This window comes from Ochotona curzoniae, unplaced genomic scaffold, assembly GCF_017591425.1.
Source record: "Ochotona curzoniae isolate NIBS_2020 unplaced genomic scaffold, NIBS_Ocur_1.0 contig_4792, whole genome shotgun sequence".
NCBI classification, from domain to species: Eukaryota; Metazoa; Chordata; class Mammalia; order Lagomorpha; family Ochotonidae; genus Ochotona; species Ochotona curzoniae.
In genome coordinates this window covers 11,986,038-12,005,519 of record NW_024466389.1, presented here as the reverse complement: position 1 = coordinate 12,005,519, position 19,482 = coordinate 11,986,038, and the positions used below count along the sequence as shown (strand labels likewise).

General features: G+C 47.3%; 1 protein-coding gene and 1 pseudogene across 3 annotated transcripts in view; one reads left to right on the top strand and one right to left on the bottom strand.

The window, feature by feature from the left end:
• The window catches only part of OTUD3 (OTU deubiquitinase 3), a 28,383-nt gene extending 26,289 nt beyond the window's left edge, over nt 1–2,094 (bottom strand). For 2 of the 3 annotated variants that reach the window (XM_040988015.1, XM_040988016.1), the window contains exon 1: nt 1,816–2,094. In XM_040988015.1, the coding sequence (XP_040843949.1) occupies nt 1,816–2,036 (221 nt within the window). In that variant the 5' untranslated portion in view covers nt 2,037–2,094. The remainder of the gene's footprint in view (nt 1–1,815) is intronic. The other variant, XM_040988017.1, reaches the window with a different exon arrangement.
• A 2,639-nt stretch (nt 2,095–4,733) lies between these two features.
• On the top strand, nt 4,734–5,433 carry LOC121161384 (annotated as a pseudogene).
• The last annotated feature ends 14,049 nt before the right edge of the window (nt 5,434–19,482 follow it).

Here is a 19,482-nt window from a genome sequence, read left to right as displayed (position 1 = left end):
CAGCACCCCATAGGAGCACCAGTTCAAATTTCAACTGCTCCACCTCCAAGCCAGTTCTCTGTTTATGGCCTGGGCAGGTAACGCAAGATGGGACAGGTCCTTGGGACCCTGCACTCATGTGGGAGACCTGAAGGAAGCTCCTGATTCTGGATCAGCTCAGCTCTTGGTCACTGTGGCCTTTTGGGGAGTGAATCAGCAGATGGAAGATCTCTCTCTTTCCTTATCTCTCTGTAAAATTTCCTTTCTAATAAAATAAATAAATCCCTTTTTAAAAAAAAAAAAAAGGCAGGAAGAAAGGAGTGAAGGAAAGAATTACCCATGAAGCTCTAGCTCATCTAGAGATAAGCCAACATGCGACATTTCTTAGAGTCTTTCCATTGTGCCACCAGCACTGGAAACCATCTAATTAGGTGTCAGAACAGGACTGCCGTACAGGAGATGTAAGAAAATACGACGAGGTGACCGCGAGTACCCTTCTGCCACCAAGATCCAACTGGTGCAAAGGCCGCTTGGGATGCCTGCACCCCAGAGCGGAGCAGCTGCCTTTGACTCCTGGCTTGCTTCCAACTTACTGCTCATGTGCACCCTTGGGGGCCACATCCACGTAGAGACCCCACAACTTGGGCCACGGCTGCTGCTTCTCCAGCAGGAAGCTGGAGGCTGCAGGAGCTCCAAGAGCTGGACTCACGCCCCATGGCACCTTAACCAGCAGCTCCACCTCCACGGCACACGGCTGCTCCCTCAGGAAACACTTCTCGCTCTAACAGATGCTGATACCTGCCCGCCCATCACCCAGTAAAGCCTATCATTACCACACTCTCAAGAGCCAGAACACCGAGAGGGCTGAGCTAGTCCACCCCACGACTCCCAAAGGACGCCTCCATCAGAGAGGACTAGTGAGTGCTGGATGAATGAGGTGGCCTTCCTGACTACTTCAGGGTGGACTGGCCACTTCCTTCTCTGTAAGATCCTGCCATCAATCACTGTTCAGACTCTCCAGGGCCTGGAGAGGTGATGTGGTCTTTGAACCTCTTTTAAGGAAACCGTGAGTTCAAATGTAAGATGGCTCATCGCTCCCTCACGCTCCTTCAAACACACACACACACACACACACACACAGGGAGTTTCCCAGGGGCTCCCTGACTCACAGCCCATACATGCACACAGGTGAACGCAGAGCTCATCGGATGCAGCCAGCGACCTGCTTCCACTACAGTAACTACTACTCGCTGCAAGCGACACAAGCCAGAGTTCCTGGGGCTCCTCAGTGACTGCCCACCTTTCTCCCTTTCTCCCGACCCCTCTCTCAGGCATGCTCTCTCTGGGGGGAAGCGGGGTGCAGAGGTAGGAATCCCCATAACCTTCCCAAACCCGTGCACGCTGTGGTCTGCTCCCCAACAACCTCCTGCGAGGACCCAGCCACCCAGTCACCTGCAGTCAGCACCCAACCTCGTGGTCTGCCACCCAGCCTTGGCTGTACACCGTCATGTCCTCTGCTTTTGGACGGGCTGTGCCGCTTTTCTCCTTCACTCAGCGAAAAAGCGCTGGAGGCGTTCTCTACTCCCGGGGGGGGGGAGCGGGACTAGGCGGTTATGTTGAGAAAACGCAGGCAGGCTGCCACTGCAGCTTCAGCGAAAACCAGCACACGGGAAAACCGGGATGAGCCCCTCGGCGGACACAGAGAGGCTGAGTGAGGCCTCGTCACTCCACCTCCAAGAGCTCCGGCGGGTCCCCAACAGGGCCCCCGGCTCTCCCCCGTGACACCTGCCGCCCCACGGAAGGAGGGCCGCCTCCCGCGCTCCCGGCCCGCCTCACCCGTCCCCCGGCACCTCCCGCAGCTTCAGCCCCAGGGCCTGCAGCTGGTTGGCGAAGCTCACGAACTCCTCCTCGCAGCCGCCGCCGCCGCCGGACTCGGGCCGGTTCCGTCGCTCCTTGGCCAGGGCCCGGCGCGCCGCCCGCTCGTCCCGCTTGCGCTCGGCCTCCACTTTGCGGCTGCCGCTGCCGGGCCGGCTCTTGGCCGCTTGCTTCCGGGACATGGCCTACAGCCCGCGGCGCCCACGGCGCGAGCACCGCAGGACCCCGCCGGCCGGTCGCCCCGGGCCCTGAGGAGCCGTCAGGCAGGCGAAGCGGACACGGGCCACACAGCCCGGCGACGGCGACGCGGACGCTGCGCCTGCGCACGCGCCAGAGCCTGCCCTCACGTGACCAGAGTCCCCGCCCCCAGTCCTCTGTGGGGCTCAGCCGACCGGCACCATAGAGAGTGCCCGCGAAGCTAGAGAGGCACCCTTCGTGGTGCGTTGTGTGCTTCCCCTAGCGGTAGGCGTAGTCCTTCGCGTGAGCAGCAGGTGGATTCAGAGGCTCCGCCTCACCACCACACCATCAAATCAATCAAAAAACAAAGAAGGTCAAGAGAGAAACAGAGGGTGTTAGAGAAGTGACAAACAGGGGCACCTGCAGGCGTCGGCATCCCATCTGGGCACCGCTTTGAGTCCCAGCTGCTCCGCTACCAATCCAGCTCCCCACTAGTGGCCTGGTAAAGCAGTGCAGAGTAGAGACCAGGAGGAGGCTCCTGGCTCCTGACTTCAGATCAGCTCAGCTCTGGGCCTTTGCAGCCATGTGGGGAGTGACCCAGTAATGGAGGAACTCTGTCTCTTCTTCTCTTACTATAAATCTGCATTTCAAATAAAAATAACTCTTTAAAAAGAAATGAATGAAACAATAGGCAAAAAGATGTAACCCTGATTGGGAGTGGCACTTTACCTGGCGTATTCTTGTTGGATTGTCCCCAAAATGCAGGAAGCGACTGGGGAGATTGACTGCACAATCACACAGCCAACAGGCAGAGCCTAGCCCGCCTCCAAGACCTGTCCTCCTTCGGCAACCCCTGCCCTCTGCATGGGATCGGTAATGGACCTCCAGAGACCCAGAGCCGCCCCAGGATGACCAGCCTGGCTCGGCTCAGACTGCAGGCTTTCCTGGGATGCAGGAAGACTCATTTTCACCCCGAGCAGCCCTGGGCAAAGTGTACTGTTTGGCTTTCCTGAGCCATTCTCCCAAGTGCTGGACTGTAACTCTGTGCTGGTCGCCTCCTCTCGCTTTTCCTGGCTCCTCTTAGCCCTCTTGGTTCCTGCAGTGATTCCTTTGCTTTCTCTGCCTTTGAACTCCATCCAGTCTCTGTCTCCATTCCTGAGAGCCTGATGTTTCTACCCTTAGAAATCTTATTGTCTCACCCTACCTGTAAGCTCCCCGTGGGCACTAACCGCTGTTTTCTTCGTTTTCGCCAGTGTCTCTATCACCAACATGCAAATAATGCTTGCTACCTGTGCTCAGGGCCCCATGGAACATTGAATTTAGCAGATGTGACAGTTGCCTTCCAGGATCCTGGAGTCCAGTGGGGATAGTCGTAGAACCCCACAAAGCCTAGATGTCCAAGCCGATCACTGACACTGCCATGAGGGAAGAAAGTCATTTGTTGTTGTTGTTGTTATTGTTGTTTTTGGTTTTGGTTTTGGTTTTGGTTTGTAATATGCACAACAAGGAGACAGACAACTGTCACTCAATGCCTTGACAGATCAAAGGTGGCAATTCTTAGATTCAAGTTGGAGTTCTGGATTCCATGATTAGCCAGTATGCAGCTCTCTGGTTCCTTCAAAAGGTTCGTGTGGACAGCAATAGGAAGCCAGCATATTCTCCTAGGATAGCTAAGTGGGTTCGGTCTTCTGGGGGCGGGGGTCTGGGTAGCTTGTTATTGCTTTGTTTGATCAGAGCCTGGAGCTCCTACGCAAGGACAACTAACATTGGTGTCATAACTACAGGGGTGATGACTAACTAACCACCTCTTCATGACTTGTGGTCTTTCTATTGGCTTTACTCTTGTACCCTCCCTAAACGTAGTGAGTTCATCTTTTTTTTTTTAAAGATCTATTTTAAGACTTACTTATTTTTACAGAGAGTAGGCGATACAGAGGAAAAGATCTTCCATCCGCTGACTCACTCCCCAAGTGGCTCTAATACCCAGGGCTAAGCCAGTCCGAAGCCAGAAGCCAGACACTTCTTCCAGGTATCGCTTACAGGTACAGGGTCCCAAGGCTTTGGGCTATCCTCTACTGTTTTCCCATGCCACAAGCAGGGAGCTGGAAGGGAAGTGGAGCCACCAGGACACAAACCAGCGCCCATATGGGATCCTGATGCATGCAAGGTAAGGACTTCAGCCACTGTTAACTGCACCAGACCCGGTGAGTTAATCCTAGAGTTGATTTATAATCACCAAAATGAAGACAAGAGGAACCACAGAGGAAGAGAAACCAGGGACTACTAAAGACTACATCCAAAGCATCAGAGGTGGGAGCGCAGTGTCAGAGGTGCAGGTGCAGACCCCAAAGTTACAATAACGCGGAATGGGCGCTATCCGGAAGGAAGCATTCCTGGGTGTTAGAGAAAAAGTAGAGTGAAGAGAAAAATGCAAAATAGCTTCCCCAAAAAAGTAGAAACAATAGGTAGAACTTGACCAGAAAATTCAGAGCAAAGGGGTTTGGAGCTTGGATTTGATGAGCAGATGGGCATAGGGCTGTAAGCATGAGACGGGAAAGGGGGGTTGTATCCACCAGGAGCTTACAGACCATGGGAAAGGCCACTGATGGTCTTAATCAGGGGGCAGGTCTTATAGGTTTCTGAGACCAGAAGGTTTGGAAGTTCTTTGAATCCGGGAGGCAGCACCCAGTGATCCTGTCACCATGCCACAAAACAAATATACTGAATTACACTGTAAACACTATGGTAATCACCATGAGAAAAAGAGGAAAAACCAAAGTCTGGAGGCTCCTGAACACTCAAAGAAAGCAAAAGAGATGCTGAGTCTGAACGCTAAGCTCTCCACAAGCAGCCCCACGCTGAGAAAGCAGAGATGAAAAGAGAAACAGCAAACAAAAGAAGGATGAAAAGACTCCCCAGGGAGCAATACCTGCTTATCTGCTTATCTGCTTTAGCTCAGGGAATTCCTGCGCTAAAGTCCTTTCCAATATGATTAAACAAAAGTGAAATGCCTGAAGTTCATGCCTGGAGAGAAACAGAAATATTAAAAGTTATTCAAACAGCAAAAAAAGAAAAAAAGGAAGGCATGCAGGAGGATGGTTACCAAAGTCGGCTTTGATGGAGATAAGCTTACAAGAAAACACCCACTATGAAAGATTCATGAAATCAGTGGGCTCACGTTTCAAGAAAGCCCACGCAACACATCCAGAACTGAAATGCCAACGCTTGGTGTAGAAAAGAATCCATCTTCCCCATTATACATAACTTTGGTGGCTGTCATTGAGGTGAATGAGAGTGAGTCACAAGGAGGCGAGATTAATGCCGGGCGGGGAGAGGGAATATGCCCAGGTTACCAACAATCCTGAAAATGATGGAGACATAAATGCAGTCTTACTTGTTTGACAGTAGTTTCATGTAAGTAACTTCTAATCGATATAGAGGACTACAAATTAAGTGGAAAACTGTCATTACTATGATATTTCTGAAAACTACCAAAACAGCCTTACATGTTTATAATCATCAAGAGAACTACTTAATTAGGTTGTAAAAATAAACTTAAAGATCCACTTCTAAAAAACAAAATCAGGGGGCTGATGAATCTTGTTTGTATTCAGAAACCTGACTGGCTGTGGTGGGGAGAAATGGATCGAAGGGGGTGTTTTGGTTTGGAATGTCCCAAGTAGTGCAAGTATTGCTCTCTGGGGTGGAGCCCTTAGGAGATGGGCCCTGTGGGAGATCCTCCAGGGCCCCTGGTGATATGCCCTCATTCTAGAGAGTAGGGTTTTTAGTTTGTTTTTTTACTTTGGGTTTTTTTTTTTTTTTTTTTTTTTAATCTCTGCTCCTGGCTCAAGATGTGACCTTTAACTCCTACACAGACCTCTGCCACCCTCACAGGATGCCAAAACCACAAGCCACCCAACCTTGGGCTCGCCTCTCCAAAACAACAATCTAAAGCCTTTCTCTTCCAAAAGCTGGTTGCCTCTTATATTTCACTGTAGCAATGCCAACCTGGCCAACATGGGGAGAAGCCAGGGAGGAGGGTCCTACAGGTGTTTAAACACATGTGATGGAGATATCCAGGGCCAGATGGAGCAATGTCACATATGAGCTCATGAAACAGAACTGGACTGAATTGGCCTCAGCCACTCCATGTGTTCCACAGTTTCTGAAGCACCTCCTTCACATATCCTACCCATTTCTCAGGAAAAGAGAGCCTAAACCGTGGCTGGCCTCACCTTGTCTCACGTGGACGTTCCAGGGCCTGTACTTACCCCTCTGTTCATATTTAGTAAATTTAGGAGGCAGCGCTAGGAATAGGAAGCTGCAGCTCAAGATGGTGGAGACTTAGGTCCAGATCTGGTCCAGGTCCGTCACTGACCAGCTCCATGAGCTTGTGCTGGTTGCTTTCTCTCAGCCTTCCTTTGGCTCACCTGTGAAACAAGAGAGGAATGAGATTAAGGGTCCATCCGCCTTGATGGTGTTTGCGACGGCAGAGTCGTCTCAGTGGAGATGGAGTCACCGTGTGGAAGCCGGCAGAAAGAAGCCAAGGACAGCTGGGGAGAGTGTGTGATTTGCTTGACCACAGAAAGCAGCATGGGAAGATTTCCCAGACCTCAGTTTACCACCTGAGCCACTGGACAGCCTGAAGCACTAGCTGAGGACACTTATCTGACTCTTGTCTCTCACACACCGTGTGACGGGTAGACCAGTTTTATCTAGTAGCTTCTGAAATTCCCCAATCCGAGCTCACATCTCTTGCTTAACAACACACGTGCCAGAGCGATTTCTTTCAAAACATCCTTCAGAGTTTTTGCTTTCTTTTTTCCATCTTTCTCCAGTAGAACCTCAACTTCTGTTTGTGTCATGGGCATAGCAGAGCCCACTCCATCCAACCATCCATCTGCCTGTCCTGGACGCAGCCCTATTTGTAATTTCCCAGATAAAACCCACCTGCCTAGACAATCACCTCCATATTTTTGTTTGACCCTGAAAGCTGTGGGTGAGGGAGGTTCTCTGGTTTGCAAATAGTATCTTGTTTAAAGTGACCACTACAACCCAATGAAATAGGGACTGTTTTAATTTTCACTTTGCAAATGAGAAAAGCAAAGGCACAGGAAGGTGAAATACCTTGCCCAAAGTCGCCTAGCAAGGAGATGGCAGAGCCAGGATACCTGTCTTCAGAGCATAAGCTCTTAACCACTGTGTGATAGGACACATATAACTTTGCATAACACACCAATTTATTCCATTTTTAATTCTCTTAACATTGCCTATGTTTATTGCACACACAATCTTTTTACCTTCTCTTTTCTTTTACTCCTCTTTGGCTCTCTAAGTTCCTACACAGTAGATTGAATTGCAAAGACGTCAAACCAAAGCAATAGAAGATGTGCAATTCCAGCTCAGACTCATCGTGGGCTCAATTTTCTCTGCTATGAGCGTAAGAGGAGAGGGCGAGGGTTGTAGAGCCCCAGGCCCACCATGGGTCTGACTGTGGGTCTAACTGTCCACCATGGGGCTGGAAGGCTCCCTCTGACTGAAAGCTTGTGGGTTCAAGGACAAAACCAACATTCAGAACTTCAGCAACCAGGAATACCGGCTTTGTCATCATAAGATTTGTGGGAAGGCAGGATGCAAACATAGAAGAATACATCAAAATTAAAGATAAATGTATTAGGGTGCCAAAAAACGTAAAACACATAGCCCTACAAAGTTTCTGTTTTTTGAAGATTCTCCTTGTGTGGCTGGACATGTAGACATTCTGCCTTCTTAGGAAGAACTGCTGTTTGCCTAAACTCCTTTGCCCTTCCTCCTAGCATGGCATTTGGAATGAGGCTGTTGCCCTCTCCACAGCAGAAGCCTAGGTTGGTGTCTCTTTTTACCTGAAAATCAATACTACTTATAAATTATATCTAAAGGCCAAAGGAAGGGAGTACATGTGAATAAAACACTCCGCCAGCTTGACCAGAAGTAATGAAAAGAAACACCCGACCTTATCAGGTGGCATTTAGCACAAATTAGAGAAAAGCATGACTAATGGGATTTTAGTGAAGAAAACGCAGCTTTCAGACTTTCCAGAAAATACCTTTCAGGGCCTGGGGAAATGAGAACCCAGTCACTGTTCCCCAGAAGTAAGTTGAGCCCCTGTTGGAGGCAATTTGAGCTGCCTGGTGCCCACATTCTCATTCTCCATCCTAAAAATAGAAATGCCACGGCCCATTACCTATCCTAAAACAAAGCGTGTGGCAGCACCAGGAGCCACCTGTGGGGCTGTTGAAGGCATGGCGATGTGTAAACCACCAGGAAGAGCCTGAATATCTGTCCATAGGAAAATGGCCTCTCCAGTCAGGGAGCCCCCATTTAGTATTAACTGCCCTGCCACAGTCTGTAGGAATGAGGCAGGGTTACATGTGTTCACACTGATGGTCGTCTCCTAGACATCCAGTGGAATAACAAAGCACACGGCAGGATGATCCATTCCTTAAATCCAGTATCTACAGTACAATGACAACACCCAAATGCCATGGAAGAACTAAACCCTTTCCACAGGTGTCTAAGGGATGACATAGTAGGTGAAGACACCACCTGCAATACTGGCATCTTGTGTGGCCACCACCTGCTCCACTCAGACCTAGCTCCCTGCAATGCACCTGGGAAAGCACTTGGAGGCCTGCACCCACATAGCCGACCTTGGCTCCCAACTTCAGTCTGGCCCAGCCTTGGCTATTGGGACCATTTGGGGCATGAACCAGTGGATGGAAGATACCTGTCTCTCCTTCAAATGAGTAAATACATAAGCCTTTTCACTTCAAATAATTTGCCATTTAATCTCATTCTTCATAACTTTTTTTTTTTAAGATTTAAAGGTTGATTTATCTTTAATGGAAAGGCAGATCAGGTTTACAGAGAGAAAGATCTTCTATCTGCTGATTCACTTTCCAAATGGCCACATGGAGCTGAGCTGATCTGAAGCCAGGAGCCAGAAGCCTGGAACTTCTTCCAAGTCTCCCACACCGGTGCAGGGTCCCAAAGCTTTGGGCCATCCTCCATTGCTTTCCCAGGCCATAAGCAGGGAACTGGATGGGAAGTCAAGCATCCAGGACACGAACCAGACCCCATATGGGATCCTGACACTTGCAAGTTGAGAATTTAGCCACTCAACCATTGTGCTAGGTCTTCTATAAACTGCTTGAAGTCTGATGATATGTGGGGAATTAGAAAAATGTCTGGAAATCTACCTACCAAACTGATAGGAATGAAGAAGAGGGGTAGCAATGGACCATATTTATTTCATGTGTATGTTTTCAAGAATATTTTTTTGAATAAGGGTAATATGTTGCTGCATCATGTGTATAGTTAAATCTATAAGATTTTTCCAGTAGATGAGCAGAAATAGATTCTTCCTTTTCAGCTGCAGCTCCGTAGAGTTCTTTGGGGGCCTGATGCCTCAGTTCACACCAGCCGGTACCATGCACATTGATTTCCTGCAACAACGAGTCAGGATCTTAAAGAGTCCTTGGCATCTTTCTTGCTTGCCTCCTGCATCATATCACTCTCCGATCCATTTTAGTTTTGTTGCTAATTTATTCTTCTTGTCCAGACAGAGCTCTGAGTAAAATTAGTCATCAATTCAGCCATGTCCAAGTTGTCAGAGACTACTTATTGCTAGACTGTGAATAAATGCTGCTTTACTCTATCGATGCACACAGAGGACATAAGCAGACATCAATAATTGATAAGAGCAGAGTATTGTTTCAACTTGCCACCCAGGTCCACCTCTTGAGTGGACCTGGTGCAGGATGGATGCTCTGTACAGGTGTTATCCAGCAGAGTTCAAGGCATGGAATGCCTGGCCCCAAGATAATTATTTTTTAAGATTTAGCATATATTTGTTGGAAAAGTTGAGTTACAGAAAGAAGAGAAGCAGAGAATTCTTCCATTTATTGGTTCACTCCCCAAAAGGCTACAACCGCCAGAGCTCAACTGATCCAAAGCCAGGAGCCAGGAGCTGCCTGTGGTACAGGGGCCCAAGCACTTGAATTATCTTTCACTGCTTTCTCAGGTGCATTAGCAGGAAGCTGGATCAGAAGTTGATCAGCCAGGACTCAAACAAGCCCATGTGTGATGCAGGTGCTGCAAGAGGAGGTTTAGCCTGCCATGCCACTGTGACAGATCTTTTAATTCATTGTTTGTTCCTGATGTTGTGAAAATACAACAGGAAAATCAAGATAGTGGAATAGCATTTGACACGTTTAAACAGATGGAAAATCATTAGACAGGGTGAGACAGAGAGGGCATGAACTAGGGAAATAGAAGAGGACCGGCCAAAGGCAGAGGGGCACCTGGAGACCCATGGGCATGGGGGAGCAGCAGAGACAGCAGAGTGGTGTTGCAGTGACCAGATAACCCAGCGGCAGTCGGCGATCGACAATCAGAGCTTCCCAAGCAGCCAGCAGGGAAGGAAAGCTCACCGGGAGCTCAGGAAGTGAACCCAGGCATAGAACTGCCCGTCCTGCTGATTTGCTTGATTCGACCACGAGCAGAAGCAAAGTGGCAGAGCCCAAGCAAGAACAGGGGGATTTCACAGCTCAGACCCCCCACCAGTGCCACATCAGGTGCCATTTTGTGTACTCAGGAAAAGCTGTGAGACTAAATGCATAGGGAGCTGTGCATCTGCTAAGCCAGGAGTGAGCTCATTTCTGGATCGACACATTGTGAAAAACGATACAGAGGAAACGATACTGACTTGGCATCCTACAGATTCCACCCAAGATAGGTCTAGGGGGCCTCCAGACCTAAAGGCCAGTAGGCCCAGATCCCCACCAGTGCCAAATCAGGCACCTTTTGTATACTGAGGAAAAGACTGCGGGTTGAAGGAACAAGCTGCGCAGGCACTGAGCCAGGAGAAGACTCACTGCCAGCTCAGCGTATTGCACTGGTCTCATAGGGAAAATAGTATCTACTTGATATCCTAGGGGTTTTACCCAACATAGGTCCAGGTGACCCCCAGACCTAATGGCAAGCAGGTTCCATCCAGCAAGACCAGCACTGCTTACAATGCACAGGTTATGGCTCCCTAATCCCAGGCACTGCTCGAATGGGAAATGGAAGAAAGGCTGGACAGACAACGGTGTGGCCACAGCACAGGATCAGAGAGTGGAAAGTGGTGAGACACAAGCTGGGGTTACGGAGAACATGGTGGAAGCCCAGCGCGAAAGCCAAGGACTGAAACTCAGTGGAGGGAGTGGCACACGTGACTGCAAAGAGGCAACTGGGTACCAAACACAATCAGTAAAATTGAACTGTAGATGAGTGGGCAACACAGCTTAGAAACCAGCCCAAGGAGAGGCATCTGTTAACCAGAAGAGATAAAAGAAGAGACAGAGTAAATATTGCTGACACCTGTTCTGCAAAGGAGCAAAGGCCTTTGTCAACCTCAGAGTTAACTGAGGAAGACATTGAGAAAATGGGAGATAGAGAATTTTTAAAACTTGTTATAAAGCTTCTTAACATTGAAAGAACCACATCCAGGAGTTCAAGGAATTTAAGGAAATAACAACACTGAGACAAAAATCAAGGTGGATTATTAGAAATGAAGGACATATGGAACAAATTAAAAATTCAGTGGAAAGCCTCAATAATAGAATGAGCAAAGACAGAAGAAACAATCTCAGAATTGGAACACATTTCCTTCAACAATAGGGAAACAATCAAAAAGCTGGAAGTGGAGATGGGTCAAGCAAAAAAAAGGTATTCAAGAATTAAGCGATGCTACTAAAAGGTCAGATGTAAGAGTTATGGGAGTCCCAGAAGGCACAGAAAGAGAAACTGGGATTAAAGGTGTATTCAATGAAATAATAAGGTAAATTTCCCTAATCTAGAGAAAAAATTGGGAAACAAAATACAAGAGGGGCACAGAACTCTCAACAGGGTTGACCAAAAGTGATCTTCACCATGACGCATGATAATCAAGCTCTCCTCAGTTGAACACAAGGAAAAGATCCTTAAATATGCATGCAAAAAAATCAATTAACATATAGAGAAACCCCATCCAGATTCATGGCTGACCTCTCAGAGGAAATGCAGGCCAGAAGAAAATGGAGTGATATTCCAGATTTTAAAAGCAAAAAAATTGTCAGGCCAGAATAACATACCCAGCAAAGCTTTCTTTGTCTTTGAAAATGAAATAAAATTTTCCCATAGTAAAGAAAAGCTCAAAGAATTTGCCTCTTCTAGACCTTCCCTATAAATGATGCTTAAAGATGTTCTATTGACAGAGAAAGGGAATAGCACCTACCCAAGTCAAAGGCAAACGTGGAGAACGTCCCAACACAACAGCAAATGAAAACTAAATCAAGCAATGAACAACCCATTGCTATAATGACAGGACAAAATTACTACCTACTGATATTAATCCTGAATGCAAATGGATTAAACTCATCAATCAAGCGAAACAGAGTAGCAAACTGGATCAAAAAATAAATCCCATTTATCTCTATAAGAGACACAGCTCACCAGCTAAGATATGTGGAAACTGAAAGTGGAGGGCTGGAAAAAGATATTCCAGGTTAATGGAAAGGGAAAATGAACTGTTATAGTCATTCTGACATCGGATAAGGACTTTGATGTAAAAAATATTAAGAGAGATGAAGGACACCACCTAATGATCAAGCGATCCAAAGGGGACCAAGAAGAGATCATCTTACTAGTTTCTCAGGATGTTTTATTTTTCATCTCTAATTTTACTTGGTTTTTCTTTGTTAGTCTGCAAAAAGTTTGTTTTGCCCATCTTCTTAAAAAATGGCTCTTTCTTGATGCAATTTTAATTTTTTAGTATCAATTCCTTTTTTTTTTTTTGCTGTGATCTTGTTTCTTGCGTCCTATTCATTTTTTCCTTTTTAAATAAGTTCTTGAGATGTATAATTAGATTATTTGAGACATTTCAGTTTTTGTAAGCACCTGATGTTATAAAAGTTCCTCTCAATATTATTTTTGCTGGGCCCGGCGCGGTGGCGCAGTGGTTAAGGTCCTCGCCTTGCACTCCCGGGATCCCATATGGGCACCCGTTCTATCCCGGCAGCCCCACTTCCCTTCCAGCTCCCTGCCTGTGGCCTGGGAAAGCAGTCGAGGATGGCCCAAAGCTTTGGGACCCTGCACCCATGTGGGAGACCCGGAAGAGGTTCCTGGTTCCCGGCTATGAATAGGCACAATACCAGCCGTTGTGGTCACTTGGGGAGTGAATCATCGGATGGAACATCTTCCTCTCTGTCTCTCCTCCTCTCTGTGTATCTGTTTTTGTAATAAAAATAAATAAATCCTTTAAAAAAATAAAAATAAATTTATGTTGTTGCAAACTTTCTACTTTTCTTCCTGTGGCTGAGTTTGTTTTATGGCTTTTCATTTAAGGGGATGTATAGTAACTGTGTAATAAAGATTATCATATCCAGATGTGAAGATACAAAGGTGCAGTATGCATCTCAAAGATGGACTATTAAACTATATCTTGGCTGAACTCTCTGCTATTGCCCACACCTACAATGTCAGCATAAGCTTAAACAGCAGACTGATGGACTTACGACTGTGCATGAAGGACTATATTATTGTAATAATATAGGTGGAACTGGTAGGGGGAGGGGACTTGGGGAAGGGTCTGGGGAAATCCCAGAACCTACAGAACTGTATCATAAAATAATAGTTTAAAAATATATGAAAAAAATGCAACATGTGATTATGTTGAAGGACAATCTCCAAGTAGAGGATAAGGGAAGAGAAATTATCAACACAAACGCCTCCCTCTCTGTCTCTCTCATCCTTTTTGTGTTGTTTTTGTGGTTTCCTCACTGCTGTTGGAGGCATGCCTGTTTCTATTTTCTGCTGTGGCTCTTGCTCTTAACAGCGGTTGGTCATCCTCCATGTGTTTGCAACAGCCCCGTCTTCCCTCTCTGACCGTGCTCTTCCTTGAATTTGGGGCATCCGCTATGTCTGTCACCCGCTTAGCATACGTGGCCCCAGAAATGTGCCTTGGAGTGGTTGGGATTAAGTCGCACTCCCAACTTGGCTAACTCACAAGCTGTGCATCCAGCAGTGTTTTCCAGGATCTTTCCAAACTCCAGTTTCCTCATTGGGACAGTTAGAAAGTCTGCTTCAAGTTGTCTGGAAGCCTCACTTCCCAAGCCCAGCCAAGTACTTGGTATCACACACCCGACCTTCCTTCCTCACTCCTCTTCTCTCTATATTTTTTCAACCTCACTACTCTTCATTCTCTCCACTCTCAAATTATAAAACGAAAACATATTACAAATACTAAGTTATTTCTATTTGGAAAGAAGAATCTTCCACTGTCGCTTTTTGTAGCAACCATAGAACTCCTAGACACCTACAGAAACAGAACACTAAATAAAAGACCATTGTTCATCAATGACCTTCACTCGATTTCGCCATTTCATCAGCCGCCCTTAATGAGAGGGAAGGGGAGGGTTCCTGATCCTCCTGGCCAGGCAATGAACCTGCTAACCCTTGAGCTGCTGGACTTACCTTTATGACTTCATAGTCATTTCTTTGTTTGGTGTCCCTGTGCCAGAGATCCTAATCGGCCACAATGTTTGTGCTAACAGTCATCCTGTGTAAACTAATTACCTATAACTGCAGGAGCAGTGTCCAGGCCCTGATCACACCTTGTCTTTTGCCTTAGAACGAACACGCAGCCAGTGGAGGCCTCTCCCGCAGGGCACACTAGGGGGCAGCAGAAAGACGCTTTGTGGTGGCAAAGTTTGTAGCTTTGCGATCAGAGCCCAGAAATTGCAGAAAAGGACATTGGAAATGCTCTTAGCCCACCCTTGCTGTGTCTAGGCAGGGAGGCTGCCGCTCTGAGTAGCTGGGTTGCACCTGCTGGGCCTGTCAACTGGATTAATTAGTCTCAGAGAACCAGCCGGCAGCCTCCTGTCTCCCCTGCTGCCCACATCCAGTCCCATGCTCAGGGTGAACTCAACTTCTCATTTCTCTCAAATGATGCATTTGAGGATATTTTCTGATATGAAAAATAAGAGCACATCCAGTATAGAAAATCTAAAACAAAAATAAAGAACAACCAAAAAATCCCTTATTCCCACTCTTAGAGATACTGCTTACTGCCATTTTTGTATATTAAATTTAGCTAGAAATTGCTGGTATGTGGCCATTTTTAGGCTACATAAACACCAGTTTCGTGTGATTTAGACTAACATTTCCTCCCATCTTTTTCCCACGATGAACTTTAAATCGTTCCATTTAGATTTGTAAAAGCTTATTTTGTTTCGTGGAAAGGCAGGGACAGAGAGAACTCCTATCCCCTGCTTGACCCAAATTTCTGTAACTGCTGAGACTGGGTCTGAGCTGGAGCCAGTAGCTGGGATCTCAATCCAGGACTTGTACATGGATGACAAGGAGCTGGAGTCATCAGCTGCTGCCTCCAGGGACCTGGAATCACCACGGAGCAAGGACTTCAGGACAAGCATCCCAAGCACTGACCAAAGCCTGCCCCTGCTAAGATGTCTTACACTGCATGTGTATGTGTTTCTTCAAACCCTAGTTTTTGAAGTTTTAGTGCTCACAAATATGTATAGAGTAAACACATATATTAGAATGTCCAACATTCCTCCCTTCACCCTGCCCCCCCCCCCAAAAAATAAAAAGTGCTTGTTTACTCTTTGAAAGGCAAAGTTTCGGGCCTGGCACTGTGGCCTAGCGGCTACAGTCCTCATCTTGAACGCACCGGGATCCCATATGCGCACTGGTTCTGGTCCCGGCAGTGCCACTTCCCATCCAGCTCCCTGCTTGTGGCCTGGGAAAGCAGTAGACAGCCCAAAGCCTTGGGACCCTGCACCCGTGTGGCAGACCTGGAAGAAATTCCTGGCTCCTGGTTTCGGATTGGCACTCACTTGGGGAGTGAATCATGGGACGGAAGATCTTCCTCTCTGTCTCTTTCTCCTCTCTGTATATCTGACTTTGTAATAAAAGCAAATAATTTTTTTTAAATTAAAGTTTCAAAGAGAGAGAGAGAGTCAGAGAGATAAAGAAAAGGGGATTTTCATCTGTTGGTTCATTCCCCAAATGGCTGGGCCAGGCCAAATCCAGGAGCCAGGAATGCCAGTTGGTCTCCCACGTGGATGTTGGCCAGTGGTCCAAGGATTTAGGCCATCTTCCGCTACTTTCTCAGATACCTCAGCAGGGAGCAAGGTTGGAAATGAAGCAGCCAGGACTCTGATTAGCACTCATGTAGGATACCAGCATCATAGATGGCAGCTTGTTGTGCAGTGCCACAGCACAGGGACCAGTGTTCTTCCCTTGAGAAATGCAAAGCCATAGGTCCAACCGAAGCCCCATCTGCCCCTCCCCAGCACGCTCCATCTGAATCTGACCTTGAAGCAGCCACTCTCTAGATGTGTGTCATACATAGGTTTGTATCACTAATCCAAATACTCCACTGTCTAGCACTTTTCTACTTATATACATGGGATGTGAGTGAATGTGTCTTCTATGACCTTAATCATTTACTAAACATTCTATGTGTGTGTGTTTTTTTTTTTCAATTTGCCCCTATAGACACATGTGGCTTTTATTCACTCATTTATGATTTGGGATTTCTGAAGAGTGTGCCTACTTCAGCTCGGCCGCCCTCTTCTGTAGTAAGATTCTGTCTTCTGAGTCTGTGGCTCTCACCCAAGCCCATGAGCAGCCGGGGGTGGACGCATGTGGGAAGTCAGAGGCTGGAAAGCACCGGCTGGACTCAGGCTCATCTACTGGGCACTCACGGCAGACAGCACTGATTATAAGAGGGATCTTATGTCTGGGAGAGGCAGACATCAAGGCTGAATACTTCCTTATGACATCACCTTTTGTGGGTCAAGCCTAGGGTGTGGGGTGTCCCTCCCAGAACCACAGGGCAAAAGCATCAGGAAAGCTTCCCAAAGCTTCATTGCTGGAAGGTGGGTACAGTTAGTCCCCATCCCCTTCTCCTGGGTCATACTGAACATTACACGCAGTGTTTTTTCCATATGCCTCGTTGTGTTGCCACATCGGAACGTGGTGGGTCTTGGTGTTTGATTTCCTGGTTCTTCCTTGGCGTCAAGACTCTTGTTCTTTGGGGCCATTATTGGGAGTTACTTGCATGCACAAACAGTGCAATGCAGACTATAGGGCTGATAACTGAGTTGGCTGCTAGGGGACTTACTCTGCAGAGAGGGATGGTGCAAGTCCAGGCAGGACAGAGCAGGGCAGCTTGAGATTTCATTGGAGAAACTCAGGATGGTACACAAATTTTTATCAATGGTGCATTCCTAGAGTTCTCTATTTTACATTCTCCGACCCTGTTGACAGTAGATAACTGAAATGGTGGGAAGCAGATCTTCAGAGACAGGAGGAACTACTTCCAGCTTCCTCTCACCTTGACGCCACATTTTCAGAGGAAGTCATCCATGCAGTCTCGGGCTTCTTTGATTATACTTATCTGCAGGTCTTTGGGGGCAATTATGATTAGTATGATTAGTAAGAAATGGCATTTGCTGAGAGGTCAAATTCAGTCAAGAACCCTTCAGGGAGAGAACGGTAAGCCCAGCAGCTAAAGTGCCTGCATCCCACATAGCATCATCTTCAGCTTCTGATTCCCACCCACGCAGAACCCAGAAGGCAGTCGTGATGGTTGAATTGAGTTCACGGCTCATGACTCTGGTCCCGGCCACTGCAGCCTTCGGGGGTAAGCCAGCAGATGGGAACTCTCCCTCTTCTCTCCCTTTCCAATCAATTTTTTTTTTTTTTTAAGTTTTAATCAAAACTCCTTTAGTAGTGAAAATCTACCAGCCTTTGATGAATTAAAGTTTGCCTATAAGCTGAGCCTTACGAGATAGCAGCATGCTCTGGCTAGAGCCTCAGGGCTCTGGATTCAAGTGGAGTTGGGTTAGAATCTCGGCCCTTCTGGTTGCTACACGTTGGGCACCAAGTGTAGGGGGCGGTACCTCATCTCATTCAATTCTAATCTCTTGATCTGCAAGGGAGATACGCCTACCTTGCAAGTTGCTGAGTGTAACCTCTTGCTGTTTATCATGTGACCCCTGTAAGTAACAGCAAGTTTTATCGGTAGGCTGGGTTGGCAGGAAGCTGTCTGGTTATTAAAGGTAGTGACGCTTGCTGAGAGAGCATGAACTCGTCATAACTGGGGAACTCTGCATCTCCCTGTGATTGCTTCAACTTCATCCCAGTGCAGCATCCCATGGTGTCCAATGTGGGCATTCAAGGAAGTTAGTGGTCTCTTTTTCTCTCGTTCTCTCTCTCTCTCGCACACCTCCCCTCCCCCCACCTTCTGTGCCAAATAGGCAGAAAGACAACATTCCCAAGGAGAGCATGAACACTCCATGGAACGTCTGGTGCTTTGCCCTAAGTCTGTTCTGAGATTCTTTTGGCATCATTTTTCACAAAGTCAGAGCTAGACATCTCTCTCTCTCTCTCTCTCTCTTTTTTTTTTTTTTTTTTAAATTTCTGAAGATCTTCCATCCCCTGATTTCACTTCTCAAATGGCTGCAATGGCCAGAGCCAAGCTTATCCAAAGCAGAAACCATTGGCTACTTTCTCTTTGTGTCTCCTTCTAGCTGTAAATATGCCTTCCAATATACATAAATAAATCTCTTTTTTTAAAAGTATAAGTGGATTGCATCCATGGACATCTTCGTAAGGGTAAAGGCCAAATATCCCGTTCTCTGGCAGCAGACCCCAACTTCGATTCATGGCCGGAGTGTCACCCATTACATTAGCTAAACATTCTGCTTGGGTTCGGCAGCTGGCAGAGCTGTGTCACTGGCTCAACTTGCCTTGAAAGACAAAGGGAGAAAAGGAGCTCTGAGTTTTAAGAACACTGAATGTTGCTCCTTGGGGCATGCCACTCAGCTTCCAGGTGTACACGCCATGGCTGAGGGGTCAGGACTTGCCGCCACATAGGTGGCTGGGTTACTTTAGCTGGAGGCTAGCTACCAGTGCTTTGCTTTGAACTTGCAGCCTGCCCTCGCTCCTCTCTGATGGAGACACAAAGGACCAAACCACTCAACCTGTGAGTCCACTCCGCACTACCGAGCAGTTTGGCCATCCTATAATGGTAGTCAGCAGGGTCTCCTGGTTCAACAAGGATGGTTTTCAAAGCTGTTGGGTACAATGTAATTGTAAGTTTTTGTTTTGTTTTTAAGCGATATGACACAAGATCTGGCTTTTAAGGAGTTTATATGCTAGTCAAGGAGATGTCACTACACAAGGAAACAGAAGTATGTGTGACCTCAGATGCTTCCAGCACTGTGAAGTGCACAGTGGCACTAGAGTCCTGGCAGCTCAGGAGACAGGGGAGCAGGAAGACCGGCTGGCTGCTGGCGGCCATCTGGGGAGTCAGCCAGTGGCTGAAAGATCTCTCTTTCCGTCTCTTTCTCTGTGCAACCC